The following is a 20,388-nucleotide window of genomic DNA, read 5'->3' as shown; positions in this document are numbered from 1 at the left end:
ATGTCAGTGCATATCTATAAGATAACAAATTACATATAGACATAATATCTAGATCAATTGAGTAGACGTACGCTTTTCTTTAAAAGTAAAATGATTGTTATTCTTGGTAATGAGACCTTGAAAACTAGCGCGCACATGGGACAACTATAGCGAGTAGTGATAACAATTTACATAACCTTTACCTACCTACCCTTATTAAGGCAACATTGAAGTCTATTTAAATAACAAGATAGCGGACATACCAGTGGTTTAATAAAGATCCCATCAAACCCAACCTATCTAACTGGGTACCTACTTACAAAATCCAAGCCTCGCAACTCAGTTCTTCTTCAGCAAAAAGTTCTCACATCTAACGTAAAACCAAGTCGGTTAATTTATTCAGTTGGTAGGTACTTAACTATAGGAGCATCCATTCAACAAAGTCTTAAATCATTATCTATTAGGTAGTTTAACTAATAATATTTTATATTGACCGTATCAGTATCAATACATAACTAATATAATCTGTTTGTATCCATTGCCGGACATAGGCCTTCCCAGAGAGCGCGCCACCATACACGGTCTTCCAACTTCTTCATCCAATCACTTCGCGCTACTTCGCCGTCTGTCTAGACTTTAGACTTTAGTCCAGCTGGTTGGACGTCGCGTCGTCCCACATTGCGCTTGCTGGTACGCGGTTTCCACTAAGGAACACGTCTGCTCTAGTGGCCATCGATAAAACGATACCTATCTGGCTTAGTTTTAGATCTAGAATAATAAATAATGGAATGACTAATAGGCATACCTATTATTATACCTAACGTTTGTATGGAGAAGCGCGTACCTACCTAAAAGTGTACCTAAGTTTTAGGTAGGTACGGCTAGAGAGAATATCTTGCGGGGCGCTGCCGCGGGGCGCAGTTCCGCTGCAGTTCAGTTCGAGTGCGTGGGCACCTTTAATCAAAGTTCTGGCATATCCACATAATCCTAGCTCGCAATAAAATATCGTGATCGGACAGTGTTCAAGGCGCATCGTCGCACCGATTACATCGGGTGACACAACCCTGTGTCACCACCACACCACCGCGACCATTCTCTAACAAAAAACTTGGACTTCCAGCAAGAGGGAGGTGACATTATACGTACCGCTCTGCCAATATAACTGACCGCTTGGTCAAAATGCATTTAGATTTTTAAAAACTCTTTATTTGCCTGATGAAAAGTAACTGTCACTACAGGACTATGACTATCTATCCTAAAAAATCACGTCGATCCGTTGCTGTGTTGCGGTGTGATTGAAAGACAAATCAACAAATAAACACTTTTAGCATTTATAATGGGTAAGTTATATGGGAAGTGATGATAGTGCCGATGTCTTCTCCCGCGCTTACTTGGTCACGACTGAGCATCACTGACCACCATAACGCGATTTAGTATTTCAATTCCAACCTTTGAATGGCATACATAACGCTCGCTCGCCTCGCCACATGACGGGTGTTGAGCTTATACTCTCAACGTTATGCAATGCAAGCGTTTGCGATTATGGCAGTTCACTCGATGGTAAATACTTTCAGTCTTATTATATAAATTAATAAAACCATAATAGTTTAGCAAAAATAAATAATAATTAGAATAAATATTATTTAAATAGGTACCAAAAAAAAAAAATTGTTAAAAATAATAAATAGGTAAAAAATTATCGTAACCAAGTTACTCATCGATTTGTTAGGCTGATTTAAAATTAAACGTTTTTTAAAGTTTTAAAGTTATGTACTAATATTATACCTAATATATAGGGGTTTGATTGGCTCTTAATTTGATAAAATTGTTCTTTGATTATAAGTATATAAGTAACTATCTAGGTATTAGCAACAAAACTTTTCAGGAGTCATTTTGCTATAAATTTTATTGCTAGTGGAACTTAAATTAAAATACCTATTCTTAATAAAATTCTGTGCATTTGAATTTTTAGATACAGAGTTAACGGCTCGCCAAAATGAAATTCAGGAATTGAAAAATGCAATCAATGGCAAGCACCTCAAAATAGGGACATACAATGTAAGTACCTACCTAAGTACGGCCTATACAAAGTTGAGCGCGGTGCAGATAGCATAGTGGTTAAGTAGGCCCTTATCGGGGCGTCCAGGGTTCGATCCTGGACTCTTACCTCCATGTGTCCAGGATCGATCATAGTAAGTAAAGCGCTGAGTTACATGGCAAAATAAAATCGGTCAAGTGCGAGTCGTTTTTGCACGCGAAGGGTTTCGTACCATCGCACAGGAAATTACTTTTCATGGCGGCTATTCTTAAATTTTCATTAAGTACCGTATTTGTTGTTATAGCGGCAATAGAAATACACATTCTGTGAAAATTTCAACTCTACCTTTTACGGTTCACGAGATACAACCCGTTGCTAACAGACGGACGGACAGCGAGGCTTTGTTAAGGACCGGGATACATTCCTGAATTCCCGATTTTACCTAAGTATAGGTACAACACAACACATGATCAACCCATGACCGGCTCAGAGTGAGACGGGTTTTGACCATAGTCTACCACCTTGGCACATAGGTACTTTATTATATACTTATTTATTTGTTCGTATTAGTACGATAGATATCAGGCGGGAAAAGGTACTTAAATTCACACTGCACAACACAATTTCTTTTAATTTAACCCAAGTCGGTCTTATAATCGGTCATTGGTCGGTTTAATAGCTGAACTAAGTAAAAAGCTATAGGCTTAAAATCTTTTTCTAGAATTACCCACTAAGTTGGGCGGAAGGATCTGAAAATGGCACCCTCGACGGCCGCGGCGTGGCGTTCATTCTCGTCAACATTCTGCGACAAAGGTTCAACTTTACCTTTGAGGTGGTGGTGCCTGAACGGAACTTCGAGCTGGGAGGGCGCAGGCCTGAGGACTCTTTGATCGGACTTGTTAATAGCAGCGTATGTTACACGGATGTATTAAAATATACCTATATAGAAACTGGATGATGCCCGCGACTCCGTCCTCGTGGACTTAGGTTTTTAAAAATCTCGTGGGAACTCTGCTTTTTCGGAATAAAAAGTCGCCGAAGTTAATTTCCGGGATATATACTAGAACTCTGTACCAAACATTAAAATCGGTTCAGGGGTTTCGAGCCGTGAAAACGTAACATACAGACAGACAGACACACTTTCGCATTTACAATACATATTGGTATGGATTACAGAATCCTTCCCAGAGAAATGCGTAAGATGTTTTCGCGGCGCTTTAGACCTTCTGGATTTAGGTTTTCCACTTGTATCATGATTTCATTGTCAGTTCACGGTAAGGATAGTGCGCCTCTTACGCATTTCATCTAGAAGACCTTTTACTTCCTGTCGTGAATAGCCACAAAAAAACTAAGTTTATTTTGCATATTAGATATAGATACTTAGTTACTTTTCCTTGAACACAGAAGGTAGACATGGCGGCGGCGTTTATACCGATCCTCGTGCAATACAACAAGTTCGTGACGTTCTCCAACGACCTGGACGAAGGCGTGTGGATGATGATGCTTAAACGACCCAAGGAGTCGGCCGCCGGCTCTGGCCTCTTGGCACCTTTCGCTACATATGTTTGGTTGGTACCCACTACTTACTATAGACCCTTGTGCAATACGGCGCGTTTGGAACCCACGTAGCTTTAGTTTTAAGTTACGTAATTAATTATCACCACTATATCGTACCTACAAATTTAACCATTTGGATCATCCAAAGGAGTACAAATGTACCTACTTTGAATAAATGATTTTGACTTTGACGTTGACTTTGATACTTGCGGTGCGCGGCGCATCGCAAGAACGTCGTTGTACCTCAAGCGATTCACATGCCGCGATGCGTAGTAGGTACATTGTCGTAGAATTCATCCGCAGCGTCTACCACGTGAAATCTTTCACACACCTTCGAAAATATTATGGAGAACTTTCAGATTCAAGTGCAGGTTTCCTCACGAAGTTTTCCTTCACTATTACAGTAAGTGCTAAGTTACCTAGTATTTAATTGCTTAAAAACGCACATACGAGTATCTACTCCGAAAATTTGTACGTGCCCCGAGATTTCACCCCTAATCTCCAGACTCTAGAAAACCGGTGTTGTAGTAACCATTGGCTACTAATGCGTTTTATTTTTGTACAGGTACCTAATCCTAGCGGCAGTTCTAGTATACGGGCCTTGTATAACTCTCCTCACATGGATTCGCTCGAAGCTAATCAGAGACCACGAGCAGCCGATCTCTTTGTCGCCAAGCGTGTGGTTCGTGTATGGCGCATTCATCAAGCAAGGGACTACTCTGGCTCCTGAGGCTAGTATGTATGGTTGGCTACTCTTGAAGTGAAATCATGTTGGAAAGTTTTATTAAATACTAGCTGATGCCCGCAGCTTCGCCCGCGTGGATTGGTCAGATCCCCTGCAGCATCAGGATTGAGGAGTTGGAATCCAAATTTTTTATGAAACAATGTCGCAAAGTTCCTCTATCGATAAAAAAAAATACGCAAATCGGTTCAGAAATCTCAGAGATTTCGGTGTACATAGGTAGAAAAACACAACTCCCTTTTTGAAAGTCGGTTAAAAAAGTAGCCTATGTTACACCCTGGTCAATCCTCTACTTGTCTGTGAAAATCCTGTCAAAATCGGTTCAGCCGTTCCAAAGATTAGCCTTTTCAAACAGACAGACAGACAGACAGACAAAAATTTTAAAAACGTGTGATTCGGTGTTGGTATCGTTCAAATAACCATATGAGCTTAATATGAGGTAGTTATTTCAAAATTACAGACAGACACTCCAATTTTATTTATTAGTATAGATGCGTACCTACTTACATCTAAATAGCAAAGGTCAATCTGAGCTTGCCTCAGTTAAAGTTTGTACCTAAATCAAAGCTTACACGTGTGCTCAAAGCTTTAATCCAGCAGTCAATTCCATCAAAGGGTGATGGTATCGGCCGCTAATGGCGACCGGCGTCATTTATCACCCTCTAGTCACACCCTCTAATGTGGACATTCCGTATCTACTAATCAGTATTTGTACTACATGAAAATGATTTTATCGAGTCATAGGTAACTATTATGGGGTATTATTTAATGATGTACTATGAATAATTACTCATTCGTAGGGATTTAGTCCATTATTTTTTACAAATTAAAAAATCGATATCCCAGCTGCTTTAAAGTCTAAGTCCAGATGATTAATAGGAGTAGATAAGTAGGCACTACAGTTTCGTCTTTCAGCCTAAGCAGGACACTGGTTCTACATTCTGTCCAAAACTATACGTATATCTATCTATCTATCTATCTATACCCACGATTTCACTGAGACGGCTCGTGAGAAAGCTTGCGGCAGGGTAAAGACGCAATTAATCAAGGAGTTCAACGTCACTGTCACACAACCTACCCCACGAGCCATCTCAAGTCGCATACCTACCTACCTACGGGCCCAATTAGTAGATAAGGACCGTAGTTTTCAGACCAGAACCTAAACCACTAAACAAATCAGAAGCTGATGCCTGATGTGGACTAGCTGTTATTGAATCCAAAAGGATTTGTACTTTGTATGTATAGGTTCTAATCACAGTTACTATCCTATTTGTAGTAGCTATCTAAGTATAGTACGCGACAGTCCGAGACGGCCATCGGGGTGTAGGGTGGGGGGACGCCCCGCACATTACGTACTGGCACAAGTTTTAGTATTCGTGTAGATGCACTATTGGTTCATTAGTTAACCTTCCCGCGTAGTTTTAAAGAACAGTATTTCTATGGCGACAGATTCCCTCGACTGTCGTTCAGTCTCTTTTTACTGTAGGTACCTTATATTTTGTAGACACCACGCGGGTCCTCTTCGCAACATGGTGGCTCTTTGTGATCCTGCTGTCAGCATTCTACACGGCCAACCTGACGGCATTCCTTACTCTCTCCAAGTTCACACTAGACATCGAGAACCCTGAAGACTTGTATAAGAAAAACTACCGCTGGGTTGCTTCTGAAGGGGGGACCGTGCAGTATGTCATTAAAAATGTAAGATAATATTATGCTTAGCTACTAGTTAATCTCCTTGCACTGCATTTTAACTAAGTAGTCTTTAACCAATTTTAGATGCCGCTATAAATTCAAAATGGCGAAATGTTTGATGACCATGTTTCATTCCACCAAATGGACAAACAACTTTATTAAACATCCACATGGAGTCAGAATTGGAGTACGGTTTTTTTAACACCCGACCCAAAAAGAGGGGTGTTATAAGTTTGACGTGTGTATCTGTATATCTGTGTGTGGCATCGTAGCTCCTAAACGAATGAATCGATTTTAATTTAGTTTTTTTTTTTTGTTTGAAAGAAGGCTTAGTCGAGAGTGTTCTTAGCTATAATCGAAGAAAATAGGTTCAGCCGTTTGAAAGTTATCAGCTCTTTTCTAATTTTGTTAAAGAGGTTTTTGTGTCGGGGGTTTTTTAAATTTTTAACCGACTTCCAAAAAAGGAGGAGGTTCTCAATTCGTCGGGATCTTTTTTTTTTATTTTTTTTTTATTTTTTATGTATGTTCCCCGATTACTCAAAGACCCCTGGACCGATTTGGAAATTTTTTTTTTTGTTTGAAAGGGTATACTGTGCAGGTGGTCCCATATAAATTTGGTGAAGATCTGATGAATATCTTCGGAGATGGAGAACAGAACTCCTCAATGAATAAGAGCAAATTGCTCGCGATCACTGTAATAGCTTAGTAAACAGTAGGGTTTTAACTGGGCATAGCATATTATAGTACAGTGGGGCCACTAAAAATTGTGAAATAAAAAATTTTCAAAAGAAAAATAAAACCGACTTCAAAAACCAAAAACACTAAAAAGTAGAAAATAATTTTTGTTTAGCTACACATGTAATGTACCTAGGTATGAAGTCGGGCGAGCTTCACTCTTGGATTTCTAATTTTGTTTTAATATGCTCGCTCGACTTCATACCTAGGTACATTACATGTGTAGCCAAACAAAAATTATTTTCTACTTTTTAGTGTTTTTGGTTTTTGAAGTCGGTTTTATTTTTCTTTTGAAAATTTTTTAGCTATCGAGAATGATTTGTGCATAAATTAGCTTTGAGGGAGGATTAAGTCACAATGATTGTTGAATATAAGCTATCTACTAATATTTATGTGAAAAAAATTGCCGGTTACAGTAAAGATTAAGAAAGCTTTTACTCTCTGGATCCATTTTACTGTTTTATCCTTTTCGCAGCCCGACGAAGACCTCTACTACTTGAGCCGAATGCTGACAAACGGCCGAGCCCAATTCCGTTCCCCAGTCGACGACCAGGAGTTCCTGCCAATGGTGTCCGGGGGAGCAGTGCTGGTGAAGGAGCAAACCGGCATCGAGCAGCTCATGTACGCGGACTACCTGCAGAAGGCGCGGGAGGGGGTGGAGGAGACGGAGCGCTGCACCTACGTCGTCGCGCCCAACGCCTTCATGAAGAGGCGCCGCGCTTTTGCCTACCCCAATAACAGCACCCTCAAGATACTATTTGATACGGTGTAAGTTGTCCCACATCTCGGTACAGTCTTTAAAAGCCCATCGTACAAAGGCGTAGTATTTTTAATCCTTTTTCTCCACAAATGCGTGAAAACTAGAAGTAGCCAAATATTCAATTTAGAAGATTAGGTAGGTACTTACTTCACACTTCTTTTATTCAACTCCATTCCCTCTTGAAAACCCGAAACATATAATCTATCGGTTTCATCATGAGTGTAGGTAAATAATTTCATTAATTATTGCAAAAGAAATTTAGTGGCAGGCAATTACAAGTATTTACCTAAATAAGATGCAGGAAAAAGGCCGAAATTTTAATAGTTTCATAAAGAATTGTGGTTGCAGGCTCTCCTATCTAATTCAATCGGGCATAGTAAGATTCCTGGAGCATCGCGATCTGCCCAGCACTAAGATATGTCCGCTCGACTTGCAATCCAAAGACAGGCAGCTCCGGAACAGCGATCTCATGATGACCTACCTTATCATGGTGACAGGCTTAGCGGCGGCCATTGCTGTATTTCTTGGAGAAGTAAGTAACACTGCTAAGTAGGTAGGCCGTAGGCACCTATTAGCATACAGTTTCACCGCGACGCTGCCAATCTGCCATCTCGATCTTTCGCGTACTATTCGCTGGATTGCTAGTCTATCCACAGTTGAAAACTTAATGAAAATCGGTATAATAGTACCTAGTTTCTGAAAGTTAGAAAAGCGCACACAGACAAACGACCTCGGCGAAAGAATTTGTTTTAGATTAGTGTTTGGGCATAAGATTTGGTGTATTGCTTGACTGAGAAGGCTCGTAGGGTAGCGTGCGTCTCATCTCACGAGCCCTCATAACTACCTATCTACTTATTCAATATTAATTTTTTAGGTGATCTTCAAACGTTACATAAAGGTCGACGCAAAGCTAGAAGACAAGGGAAAGAAAACCAAAAAGCGTAAGAACAAAAATGTCAAACCAAAAAGTTACGACAGCAGTCGTCCTCCACCCTATGATTCTTTGTTTGGCAACCCCCGTAACAGATACAAATTCAACGAGGAATCCAAGAAGGAGATTATAAACGGCAGAGAATATTATGTGGTGAATAATGTAACTGGGGACGTGCGACTGATTCCTGTTAGGACGCCATCTGCTTTTCTCTATAGATAAACTGTGACATGTGACATGCATCCAGTTAGTATAACATGTTATAAAACTTTTGTATTGTAATATAACAACATTAAACACGTCTATTTTAGGGTATAACATAGTGTCCACACTAAATAATTTTTATGAACCATATTACGAGTATGTTGGGCGCATTTATAGACAGTAGGAGGTACTTTTAAAAGTACCTACTAATTCAGTTGTACAAAACCAGAGTGAACCAGAGTAAGGTAACGCTCGGTTTGATCCTGAATCGACGATATCTCAAATACTAGGTTATGGTGACGTAAAGTTAAAGAAAAATAGAGCTACTTTAAGGCTACCCGTGGCAAATATGTAGGTACTGACATTTGACGCCTGCCAGTGACGTCGATGCCGCAACATTTTGTTAGAAGAGATCCACCAGAGATCGTCATCAGACGCTAATAAAAATACATATTTTATTTTAAGCAACAGATAAAGATAAGCATGAAAATACCTCTTAAAATATAAAGGTACAAATTATAAAAGAAATTGTAGTAGTATTTAAGATTTATCTATTAAATTATTATTATTACCAAGTAGAAATCAAGATTAGAAAGTTAAAGAGTTTTTACGTAGTAAATTAGACTTTATCACCATACCTACTTGTATTAGTTTACAATATATTGTTAAATATACCAACGTTCTATAAGTAGAATAAATGTACCTTACTGAAATAAAATCGGAGCAGTTTAATAAAAGCTGTAGAAAATAAAAACAAAACTAGTTTCATTTATATATTTTTATTAACTGTGAAAAATACATTCCACAATTGCATTAACATTCAAACCAAGATCAACATCTTTTCAATATTAACTTAATTTTCAATATAAATAAACAATTATTTTTCACCTGCCGAAAGAAATTTTGTTATTGTTATTTGCAACCCTATGACATCAGATTAATTGTAATTTATTGACACTTTAGTGATTGGATAAAATAAATAGTTGTAACAAGTTTTGCTTAATTCAGACAATAAGCCCTAATTCGCACGAGCGTTAAAAAAACGTTGCGTTAAAACCCGTCGTTGCGCTGATAATACAAAGAAAGCGTTAAAAAAGCGTTGACGTGTGAACAGATACTTCGAATGCATTTGTTCTATTTGAACGCTTTTTCAACGGACGTTAAAAAAGCTCTCGTGCGAATGCGGCCTAAATAATTACCATAATCGCAATGTCATCACAATTTTGGTGCTAGGAAGCTGTAAATAAAACAAAATATCTTTGAGCAGGCGTGAAATAATAATCTAAATAAAGGCTGTGCCTCTATGTACAATATTTTACACTTTGTACATAAATACAAAGGTACAGAACGCTGACGTCAGTCGCGCCTACAATTTGTACCGCGACGTTGTTACCATCAAACCATTCTTTGTCCGCGCGACTGATATAAGCGGGCAAGGAATTCGGTGCTCATATTATATTGAGCATCGACTAATAGCCATGCAAAATGCCTGTTACTTTTAACTATTATGATGAATTTAGACTATATAACATTAAATACAGCATTTGTTATATAACATTTACATATATGTAACATAACAAGAAATATTAAACAGACATGTAACACGTTATATAACACACATGTCCAAGTATAAAATGTTATATAGTGATTAAAATCACCATATAAAACCAACTATACCATTTTGATAAATTATATATTCTGTTTCTACGCATTTTTATACGTAACAAAATCAATAACTTAATTCATAACATGTAAAGTTTACCATTACTTTAATATATAACTTTAACACTAAGAAAATGCTAAGTTTTAAATTCACTTTCAATAAAAATTTGGATGGAAATTTCGGCAAGACAAAGTTCATAATATTGTTTGCTTTATTATTATTATTTAAACGTCCAACGCGTTAATATTGTCTGAAAGACAATAAAATAAGAAGAATACGCACCGGATATCCTGGTTATGTATATATTTTATATACAAGAAGTATTCTTTTTTAACAGAACTTATATGTTTATTTTTGTTTTTCTGAATAAATCCGTAAGTAATAATATTATTGTGAATACAGTTTAAATACTTAAGTGATAAATAAGTCTATTTAAAAAATTTGCATCCAAGTTTTCGTAATGGTAATAGGTATTTTAATATAAAATAATATGTAAATTATTTCAATTTGAAAGCCTCATTTATAATGCTGAATTCATACACTCACATCTTTACACATATAAAGGAAACTCAAAAATTGCGCGCCAAAATGAATATATTTTAATTAATATAAAAAGTTTTTACTAACTTGTAATTCACTATTATGGTTTGCCACATTCCAGTTCATTTTTTTTAAATCTTTAATTCAGTACGCATAACGGAATTCAATTAAAAGATACATAGATACTTATTTTTCACTGTAATAATAGCACATAATACAATATTGAGTACTATAAATCGATTTATTTCGACACTTTTTTCATACTGAATTTAAAATATGTACTACGTAATGTATTCCTACTACCCAATTCAAATGTTAACAAGGTAACTCCAGCTTAGTATTTAGTCCCGATTCTGTAAAATGACTGATATTTATTACATATTACATTTTGTGAGTAAATAACAAACCTGTCTAGTTCATTCTATTATCTAGGTATTTGGCTGTGGTAAGAGTCAAAAAAATTACATCCGTGGCAGCCCTAACTTATACAATATTGCAAAGTTACCCGCAAATACTTACAATCCTACAATAACGCTAGCCATCCTTGGCAACTACTTAAAACTAGAAATCTTCATCACAATTTTTTTAAACTTTCATTCAACAGTGTCCATTATAATATATCACGATGAGTTTCATATTTCTCACTCAGATGAAAGAAACGCCACGTCACTGCATGCCATGCCATTGCATGGCAAATGTGGTGATACTAAAATGAATTGTAATTTCTTTGTTAACCTGCATTTAGAGCAAATAAATGACTGATTGATTGAAAAAATAATGGCTGTATTAGATGGTCTATTTTACGAATACCGTATAGCTATGTTCAAGTGAGTGCGCACGCACACATCGACCGCAACGCAACGTAGGTGTCAAAAATGTGCTGACGTAACCGCTTTTTTAGGAGACCAGAGCTTCATCAGGGAGGATTTTTATAGTACAAAAATACATGCCGAATTGTGGGAACCATCCACCCCAAGGAAGTAGATTAAAACACGCATTGCGTATAGCCTTTTTACTATCACAAATAATTTTGTAGGTACGATAAAACCTATTTATTTATCTTATGCAGCCTGCGCGTGTTAGATATAAATAAATCCGATAAGATAACCTTATTTATGTGTCAAGAGTCAACACACGTGGAATCCGTGTCGAGTCAATTACCTTACATTATATTGAGTACAATATTTTTGAATGGAAACACAACTCGCCACACATACGTAAAAGATACAAGAGAAAAGACAACGTGAGGAATCTTGAATGATTAAATTATTGAATGTTCTGTGAGCGTTTAGAAGAGGTTCAAATCAGGCATCGCCGGCTTCAAGATTAGTAGTTCCATAGCGAAATCAGTAGTTCCATAGCGAATAACAATTTTACGTTCGTTATCATCTCTACTGAGCCGATTCTAAACTTTCTTTCCCTGATAGTTAGAACCTACTTTTAAGAAGATATATCAAATCTTTATCAATAAAATGTCGCAGGCCTGCAACCACTTTCCAGACCCAAAAACACTGAAGCTTAAAAACAGGTAAGGTAAGGACTTTCTTGAAGAAATAATTTTATAATGTGTGACCGATATTATCAGTGATTATAATTATTTACTAGAGGATGCCCGCGGCTTCACCCGCCTGGATTTCGGTTTTTTAAATCCCGCAGGAACTCTTTGATTTTCCGAGATAAAAAGTAGCCGGGATGTAGCCCATGTCTGTACCAAATTTCATCAAAATCGGTTCAGCGGTTGGGCCGTGAAAACGTAGCAGACAGACAGACACACTTGGAGATGGGCAGAGCGTGTCTGTAGGACTACAGGTGACCGATGGATTCGTTTGCTGCTGGAATGGAGGCCACGAAGGAGAAACGTTGGAAGACAACCATCCCGTTGGTCCGACGACATTACGACCAACACCGAGAAGAATGGCGTGCACGTGAAGAGGCCTATATCCAACAATGGATTAATAAGAACTAAGAAAAAAGATACTATGCAGACATCAAATAAAACGTCAGTGTGGGCCAAAATTAATGCTCAATCTATCTTTAACATGTCGATAAGTTACGCTGTTATTTGTCAAAAAGACTTTTGACGAATAACAACACTGCTAAGTAACTTATCGACAGATTACAGACAGATTGATTATTAATTTCGGTCGTTAATCGGTTGTTGCATAAAAATCGGTCCCAGAAAAAGCGGTTGTATGCGTTAGCTCTAAGGCGTGGTAATATTATAAATTTAAAATTGAACTATTTTGAGAAACGGAAGTTTCCTAGGGCGTGATATTTTATAAAGGATTAGGTATCTAAAGGAGGGAAAAGATAAAAGCGATTGTTACATGAACTATGCCTAACCGTTTATAGTATATCGCTTATTAACTATTAACCCTGACATACTAGTCATGAAGACTTTGATATTATGTTATAGAAATGTCCACTCATTAAGTCCACTTCTGCAACTGCTTCAACAGTGGATATCTACTCAATGAAATTCTCAACACTGACTGTGCCAATGCACAGCTTAAAGTGGTAGATTTAGAGGCATAAAAATTTCAACGAATTTCTTACATAGCGCTAGGTAAGCACTAAAGAAAGGATTTTTGAAAATTCATCCCCTAATTAAATAAAGGATGAACGTGTGAATGGAAGTTTATCATTTTTAGTAAGGATATGTTTTAGTTTATAAATCAGTTATTTTTTTAGAACGAAAAAAAAAAATACTTTCTTAGTTACCTACTAAAAGTGTTACCGATTGGAAATTTCATCGGTCACATAATAAGCATGGGCATAGCTATACATTGATGTATAAACATAGGCCCTCATAGAAAAAAATCGAACTGATCTGATTCATAAAATCAGAGTAATTTTAGATGACAGTGTCAGTCAGTTAGGGTATGATGTTTTGTCAATTATAATGCCCTCGCTCGTCGCGTCATGCGTAAGTAAATCACACTAATAGTATAAAGGCGAAAGTTAGTATGGGTGTGTGTGTGTGTGTGTGTGTGTGTGTGTGTGTGTGTGTGTGTGTGTGTGTGTGTGTGTGTTTGTGTGTGTGTGTGTGTGTGTGTGTGTGTGTTTGTTACTCCTTCACGCAAAAACCACTGGACGGATTTGGCTGAAATTCAGAATGGAGATAGATAATATCCTGGATTAGCACATAGGCTACTTTTTATCCCGGAAAATCAAAGAGTTCCCACGGGATTTCGAAAAACCTAAATCCACGCGGACGAAGTCGCGGGGGTCAGCTAGTCTTGTATAAAAATTTAAGAAAGGGATTTATTTGTTTCAATATATTATGGCTAAAATGATTTGAACATTTCTTTAACTGTCATACTTATTAGCGCTAATAGACTAGAAGGTAAACTGACAGAAAAAACGAAATTTAAAAAAGGAATAGCTAGGTGTATAATAATAAATGCGTAAAAAATGACTTCTCATGCACTGTTTTGACTTTTTTTTTCTTTAAATCTGGCTTTACTCTGATTAGCCAATGTCAAGTTTGTGATATTTTCAAGTTATTGAATTTATACAAGTATGGACTCCGTCTGCGCCGGCGCCCGCCGACATACGCGCGGCGCCCCTTTAGAGCGCTTCCCAGTCAGTTCTGCCACCAAAAAACACCAACTAACACAAAATCAGCCACTCTTAACAAAAAAAAAACACTCCAAACTAGCACAGCACGCGCGCCAGCAAACGCCATCACAGACGAAGTCCCTGTTTTAACTTACTGTCAAATATCATGTAAAAAGTACGATTTTTGTCGTTATTTTACAGGCGAAACATACTTTTGACATGCCAGTTGGCCCACAAACTTAAAATGGGGCGTGAGAAGTAATTTTGTGCGGACTATATCGATTAAGAACGGTAGATTAAGATTCATGAGTTTTCGTACGAATTTGGCTCAACAACAACTATTATATTCGCCTGCAACCAGCGTCTCAACTCATGGGCTGTCTCAGTTAAACGGTATATTACCTATAGATTTATTTTACCTATAAATAATAAACGATATAATTTAAAGATAGAAGATAAATAAGAAGAAATGGATTTGCAACAAAAAAAGATGGCAACTTTTAGTCATTTATCTTCATAGTTTATTAACACTAAACTAGTTTAAATTAATTTTAATTTATCGCTATTAATAACGCATTTGTATAGCAATAGCATAACTCACTGTTAACAATTCTATTTGTTTTGGTATACTATCTTACACGTAGGTACATATTAGTTGTGAAATTCTTATTTATCTAAGAACACATTGTTTTACCAATAGATTATACTAATTTATTCAAGCGATACATTATTTTAACTGTATTTAACTTAGTTTTTATTTATTTCTATTTTGTTGAAACGATTTTTTAAACGCTCATAATAATATATAGATTTTGACAGTTTCGTATTTTTTTTATTTCGAGGAACCCCCTGATATTCCTAGTTTTTTATGTATATTCATGCGCGAACATCTTTTTTACCGTAGGTATTCAAAATGGGTGCCAAAAGAACAGCTGTTTTAAGGCCACAACCTTTTATTGAGATTTTTTGAAGTACCAAGTGGTTATAAATGCCATAAATTAAATTTAAAGCTTTATTTTCCACTAAGAATGATTTTCAAAACTAATAGTAATTTATTTTCAATTAGATCGTAAAATCTACCACAATTTTAAAGACGTTATACCACTGCGCATAAAAGTTACGCGCATTAATGTTTCTTTTTTTTATATTAGGAAATATGCCAAAACGTATTTCAATTCGTCACTTAAAAAGGAAATTATACAGTTCTAGAAACGCGCTTAGCAAAATATAGAAATGCACTTTTACGCATGTTAAATATAAATGCCTCCTATTAATATTAGCTATAACAATATTGATTTTAATGTTGAATCATTTGAGAATAAGTGTGCTTACGTTAAGAACAAATACTATTATTGTTTATTAAAATTGGCATGGATTTTATGATAAGTAGCTGTTTAAAAAGCGATTTAAAATTTATTTTCTACTATGTGCATTTTATGTTTACATTTTCATGAGATTAAAAAGCTGGTTTTATGTAAGACTTTGAAATGGAACCGAGAAAGGAGGTTCCATAGTTCAGAGGATTTAAGTTTTATGGAGAAAATTACACTTAAAAAAACCGCATCAACTACTTAATTACTTAGTATTTTTTTTACTGTCTCCTGAAAATTTTGCCTAGATTCTAACATTCGAAAAGTTTTTCGAGCATTATCTAAATACTAATTTTTTTTTCTGCGCAGACTTTTGACAACATGTTGTATGAATATACGCGAGAAACAAAACGATCAATTTTCGAGTAAACAATTAACTTATGCGTGATTTTTAGGATTTTTCCTTATTTTTAAATATTTTTTTTGTTAGCTACTTAATTTTTTTTTAACTAATGCGAACCTAATACTTTTTATTGGAGTTGCTACCTACGTGTGTGATTTGTGTAGCGACGATTTCACAGCTCTGTGTAGTGTGCGGCTACGCGGCCGCCTGTCACACCGTCAGCCGCGAATCCATCATCGGAGAGGGCAGGAGTGATCTGAAAACATATAAGTATTAAATTAATTCTACTTTCTATATGAATTACGGCACGTAATATGGGTACCTTCTAATATTACATATATTATAACAATATTATATAAATAACAATACTCAAGTCAATAGTGAATAGGAAACTTCTAGGCAAGCGCGCTCCATCTTAGGATGCATCAGCACTTGCTAGCAGGTCTGATTGCAGCCAAGCGCTAGCCTAGAAATTAAAAAAAAATGTTGCATACCCACAGAGTGGAATGTAGTTGAGTCCATTAATAAAAAACCTAATTTGGTCAGAATTGTTATTACACCATTTTGTTCACCAGCTCCTCAATTATTCTCAGCTTTATTTACTTTGAACAAAACACGGTCGAAACTAAAAGCTGTCGTCGTTATACCCAAGGAAATAAAGCTTAAATTAAAATAGATGCTGCACTTTGGACACGGTAATAATATTATGTATACAGATAATATTACCGTGCTTTGGATCTACTCCACTCTACAGATATATGCTGTGGCTAAGAGTAAAAGTCGCAAATCTGATGCGGCAATGGATTGGGCATATAGAAGTAAAATACAAAGATTTTTTATTCAAATAAACTTTTAAAAGTCTGAATCGCCAAACACATATTCCGCTAAAGAACTAATTTCTTGCTGGCGAATCTTTGTAAAGAGCAACCGCCAAGTTTTTTTTTGGTTCCTATCTGTAGGAAGGGCATTCCGAACCCGTGGTAGATACGTTTGACGATTCAGAAGCACTTAAAGATTTGAATACAAAATTTTCCCTTCCCTTCTATTGTAAAGGAATTCTCACCCGCACTCCAAAGCGTCCAAATTCCTCGCAGTAGGGTTCCCTTGACTACTTGCATTCAGGTTGGAATGCATAGATTCCGTCCGCGAGCCCATATTTCGCTGCCTGCACATGTACGGAGTGACCGCAGGGGACGGCGTGTTTTGCTTCTGAAATAAGAAAACATTTTATAGAAATTGAAAATGTGGAATGCCCTCTTATTCATAAAAATGTTAAAACGCTCTAAAACTTCCGATATAATGTGTCATTTTAACCCCCGACCCAAAAAGAGGGGTGTTATAAGTTTGACGTGTGTATCTATGTCTGTGGCATCGTAGCTCCTAAACTAATGAACCGATTTTAATTTAGGTTTTTGGTTTGAAAAGTGGCTTGATCGAGAGTGTTCTTAGCTATAATTCAAGAAAATCGGTTCAGCCGTTTGAAAGTTATCACCTCTTTTCTAGTTACCGTAACCTTCACTTGTCGGAGGTGTAATAAATTTTTAATTTACACTTGTGTATTACCCTATTCAAGTGCTAACAGACTCAGTGTGGCATTTCCTGCTAACTTGACTCACTACTTGGATAAGGGTAATAGCACAAGAGAAGTTTGTGCTACTTATCTATTCTCAATGTGATGTACATAGCATATCCCTGTTTTTGTGTATTGGTAAGAGACGATTGGGGTAAGTAACTAACTACACATTAGTTATTCAGAAGTTTATAGAACTTTTTAATATTTATAAATAAGAGGAATGAAAATGAAAATAGATTTATTTATTCGGTTTATACTTGACTACTCAATACATGTATTTTTCTATGCAATTATATTATTTACACTAATGAATCTAATGATGGTGTTTGGTGGCGGACAAGTGTTAAACAAACTTACTCTAAATCTTATCAAATATGGTATCTATGTCGCTGTAAAGATACTTTATCAAATATTCAAAAATTAATCATGTAGGTAAGGAGATTATTTTGTTTCTAATGGACAATACTGGGTCTAAAATTTGATAACAACTTCTTGCCGTATATTTACCTACTATAATTGGGTAGATGCTATGGTTTTTACATGTTTGTGGTATCGCTATTGAACTTGATCGGAAATCTAAAGCCCGCTTTACACATTCGCCGAAACTTTTGGCCCAATGTCTGAACAGTGGGAGAAAGTGTGATACAAATCGAGAATGCTCACCACACAGTAGAGTCGACTACTAAACTTATGTCTCATCAAATATATGAAGCGAGCTTTATGATTATAAGATAGATACACATACCTTTCACTAAATGAAACAATGCATTTAAACACTCATAATAACAAATGCTATTACAAAAGGGCGTTTTTCTTTTTATCTGTCATTTAAACAATTTATTGATCTATAACAACATTAAGGACACATTATTTCAATTCTAGTTATGCCAACAATTTTTTATCAAAAGGTAATTTTCATACTATAAGGTCGAGTCTATTACAGAAAATTGCTCATCAAAATTCAATAGCATCGATCAAAAAGCCAATCGCATGAAAGGGCATAGTAAATTACAAAAAATGATACCATATCTAAAATTCCCTTTAGAAATTGGCTTATAAAGTTATAAGGTAAATTGTCTATGTAAATATATTTGTCTATGTAATAGCAACAATTATCACAGATAATAAAAGGCTTCCTAATATCACAAAGTACCTAATCAAATAATAAAGGAAGGGCGATAAGGAATACAAAATTATCATATTAAAACCGGTATATAAAGATATCAAGTGAAGTAAAGAATATCAAGAGCGAAATCAAGTGGCAATAAGTGTATTTAAATAATAAGGAAATAAATTGCAGTTCTTGAATGGAACTGATAAGAATTCTTTTTAATTTATCGTTCATTATTCTTCCTTACCCCTGGCCTAAGGCCGTGCCTTAGTGGCGTAGTCGAATACAATACCAATAAAAAAATGTGTCAATAGGTACATACATAGAGACCACACCCTTGATATTTGCAGACAAGTCGCCTTTACAGTAGCAGCTGCTGTGGTTGTACTTAGTCATCTATAATGGGTTGTGTACCCCAATGACTGATCCACAACTTATCAAAATATTTGGATCGGTCAGTTCAAAAACTGCATCCAGGTTTTATCAAACATACTATTTATTCTGTGAATGCTTCTTTAAAGTTAGATTACCTACAAAACCATGCAAGTCAGAAAATTTCTTATAAAGTTCAAATACCCAAAAAAAAGTTATTAAGTCCAAAAACGTTCTTTGAAATACTTTTTGCTTGTGAATGTAACAGTTTTCATTATTTTTTTGTTTTTTGAAAATTCTAAGTGGTTTTTGAAATAACCGATCATATTAAACCGATCATATGTTCTGTCGACTTCGGCCGGTCTTCCTATAATCCCGCAAGATTTATATCTAGCTGTTGTCCCTGTAATCTGAATCATCAAAAGTGTTTCTGTAGGCTGCGACAATACTTTAGTAGGTACAAGAGTCAGGATTGGAACACAGTTCGGCTCTCTTTTGACATAAAGCTATTAAGGCGGCGGTATATACCAGGTATAATTTCAAATCTAGAGATGGCGATACACATTGTATCGGCATCTCTCTTAGACGCCCCTGAACCGGTTGCGAATCGCCACAGTGTAGATTAATCAGTATCGCATCGCTTCTGCATTTTAATAATCTATGTACTTTACTGCAGTATTTACATATAACATCAGAATCGACTGCATTCGACTTCGCTAAGTTCATGTTCACACGTGTTAAGATTGCATGTACATAAAATTATTTTTACAAGTAAAATGCTGTTTTATATACTTTTTAATCCACACTGATGCCACTTGGCATTAAATAGTAAACAGTGAACAGTGTTCCCTAGTTACTGATTAAAAGATTTGAATATTATTTACAATCAATAGTTTAAATACTTTTATTGCTTTGTATACTTACGTAACAAGAAATAGCTGATGCCTATTGCTTTAGTTTAGATTCATCTCTTTACAATCATAATATTAGGTATCTTTTACAACCTGCTTGTTTTACGTATGTGTGTGTATAGGGGGTTACTTCAGATTAAAATGGACTTAAATATCCTTGATTTAAGGTCACTAATTCAATATCACCGATTTTACTTTTTGGTTCGGTTATACCTAAATTACTTAGCACCGAAATCCATACTTCCATACTAATCCATACTAATATTATAAATGCGAACATGTGTTTGTCTGTCTGTCTGCTACCTT

The 20,388-nt window shown here is 36.1% G+C and overlaps 2 protein-coding genes across 5 annotated transcripts in view; one reads left to right on the top strand and one right to left on the bottom strand.

Moving 5' to 3' along the window:
• The first annotated feature begins 1,403 nt into the window (after nucleotides 1-1,403).
• LOC123866191 (glutamate receptor ionotropic, delta-2) lies at nucleotides 1,404-9,208 on the top strand. 2 transcript variants are annotated; one of them, XM_045907594.1, is made up of 9 exons: nucleotides 1,404-1,539; nucleotides 1,958-2,037; nucleotides 2,739-2,927; nucleotides 3,422-3,585; nucleotides 4,140-4,309; nucleotides 5,821-6,014; nucleotides 7,219-7,511; nucleotides 7,852-8,035; nucleotides 8,378-9,208. In XM_045907594.1, the coding sequence occupies exons 1-9, from the start codon at nucleotides 1,467-1,469 to the stop codon at nucleotides 8,654-8,656; spliced, it is 1,626 nt and encodes a 541-aa protein (XP_045763550.1). In that variant the 5' UTR covers nucleotides 1,404-1,466; the 3' UTR covers nucleotides 8,657-9,208. The 2 variants fall into 2 exon arrangements, with proteins under 2 accessions (XP_045763550.1, XP_045763549.1); XM_045907593.1 differs by having other exon boundaries at nucleotides 1,443-1,539; nucleotides 1,952-2,037.
• A 194-nt stretch (nucleotides 9,209-9,402) lies between these two features.
• LOC123866194 (zinc transporter 1) overlaps nucleotides 9,403-20,388 on the bottom strand; it is a 35,212-nt gene continuing 24,226 nt past the window's right edge. For 2 of the 3 annotated variants that reach the window (XM_045907600.1, XM_045907601.1), the window contains exons 9-10: nucleotides 17,179-17,324; nucleotides 14,590-16,371 (exon numbers count right to left, since the gene is read on the bottom strand). In XM_045907600.1, coding sequence (XP_045763556.1) covers nucleotides 16,326-16,371; nucleotides 17,179-17,324 — 192 coding nt within the window. In that variant the 3' untranslated portion in view covers nucleotides 14,590-16,325. Of the gene's footprint in view, nucleotides 11,548-14,589; nucleotides 16,372-17,178; nucleotides 17,325-20,388 lie in introns of those variants that run through there. The other variant, XR_006796154.1, reaches the window with a different exon arrangement.

Source organism: Maniola jurtina, chromosome 6 (genome assembly GCF_905333055.1).
Source record: "Maniola jurtina chromosome 6, ilManJurt1.1, whole genome shotgun sequence".
NCBI lineage: Eukaryota > Metazoa > Arthropoda > Insecta > Lepidoptera > Nymphalidae > Maniola > Maniola jurtina.
This window is presented reverse-complemented; position numbering and strand designations above follow the sequence as displayed.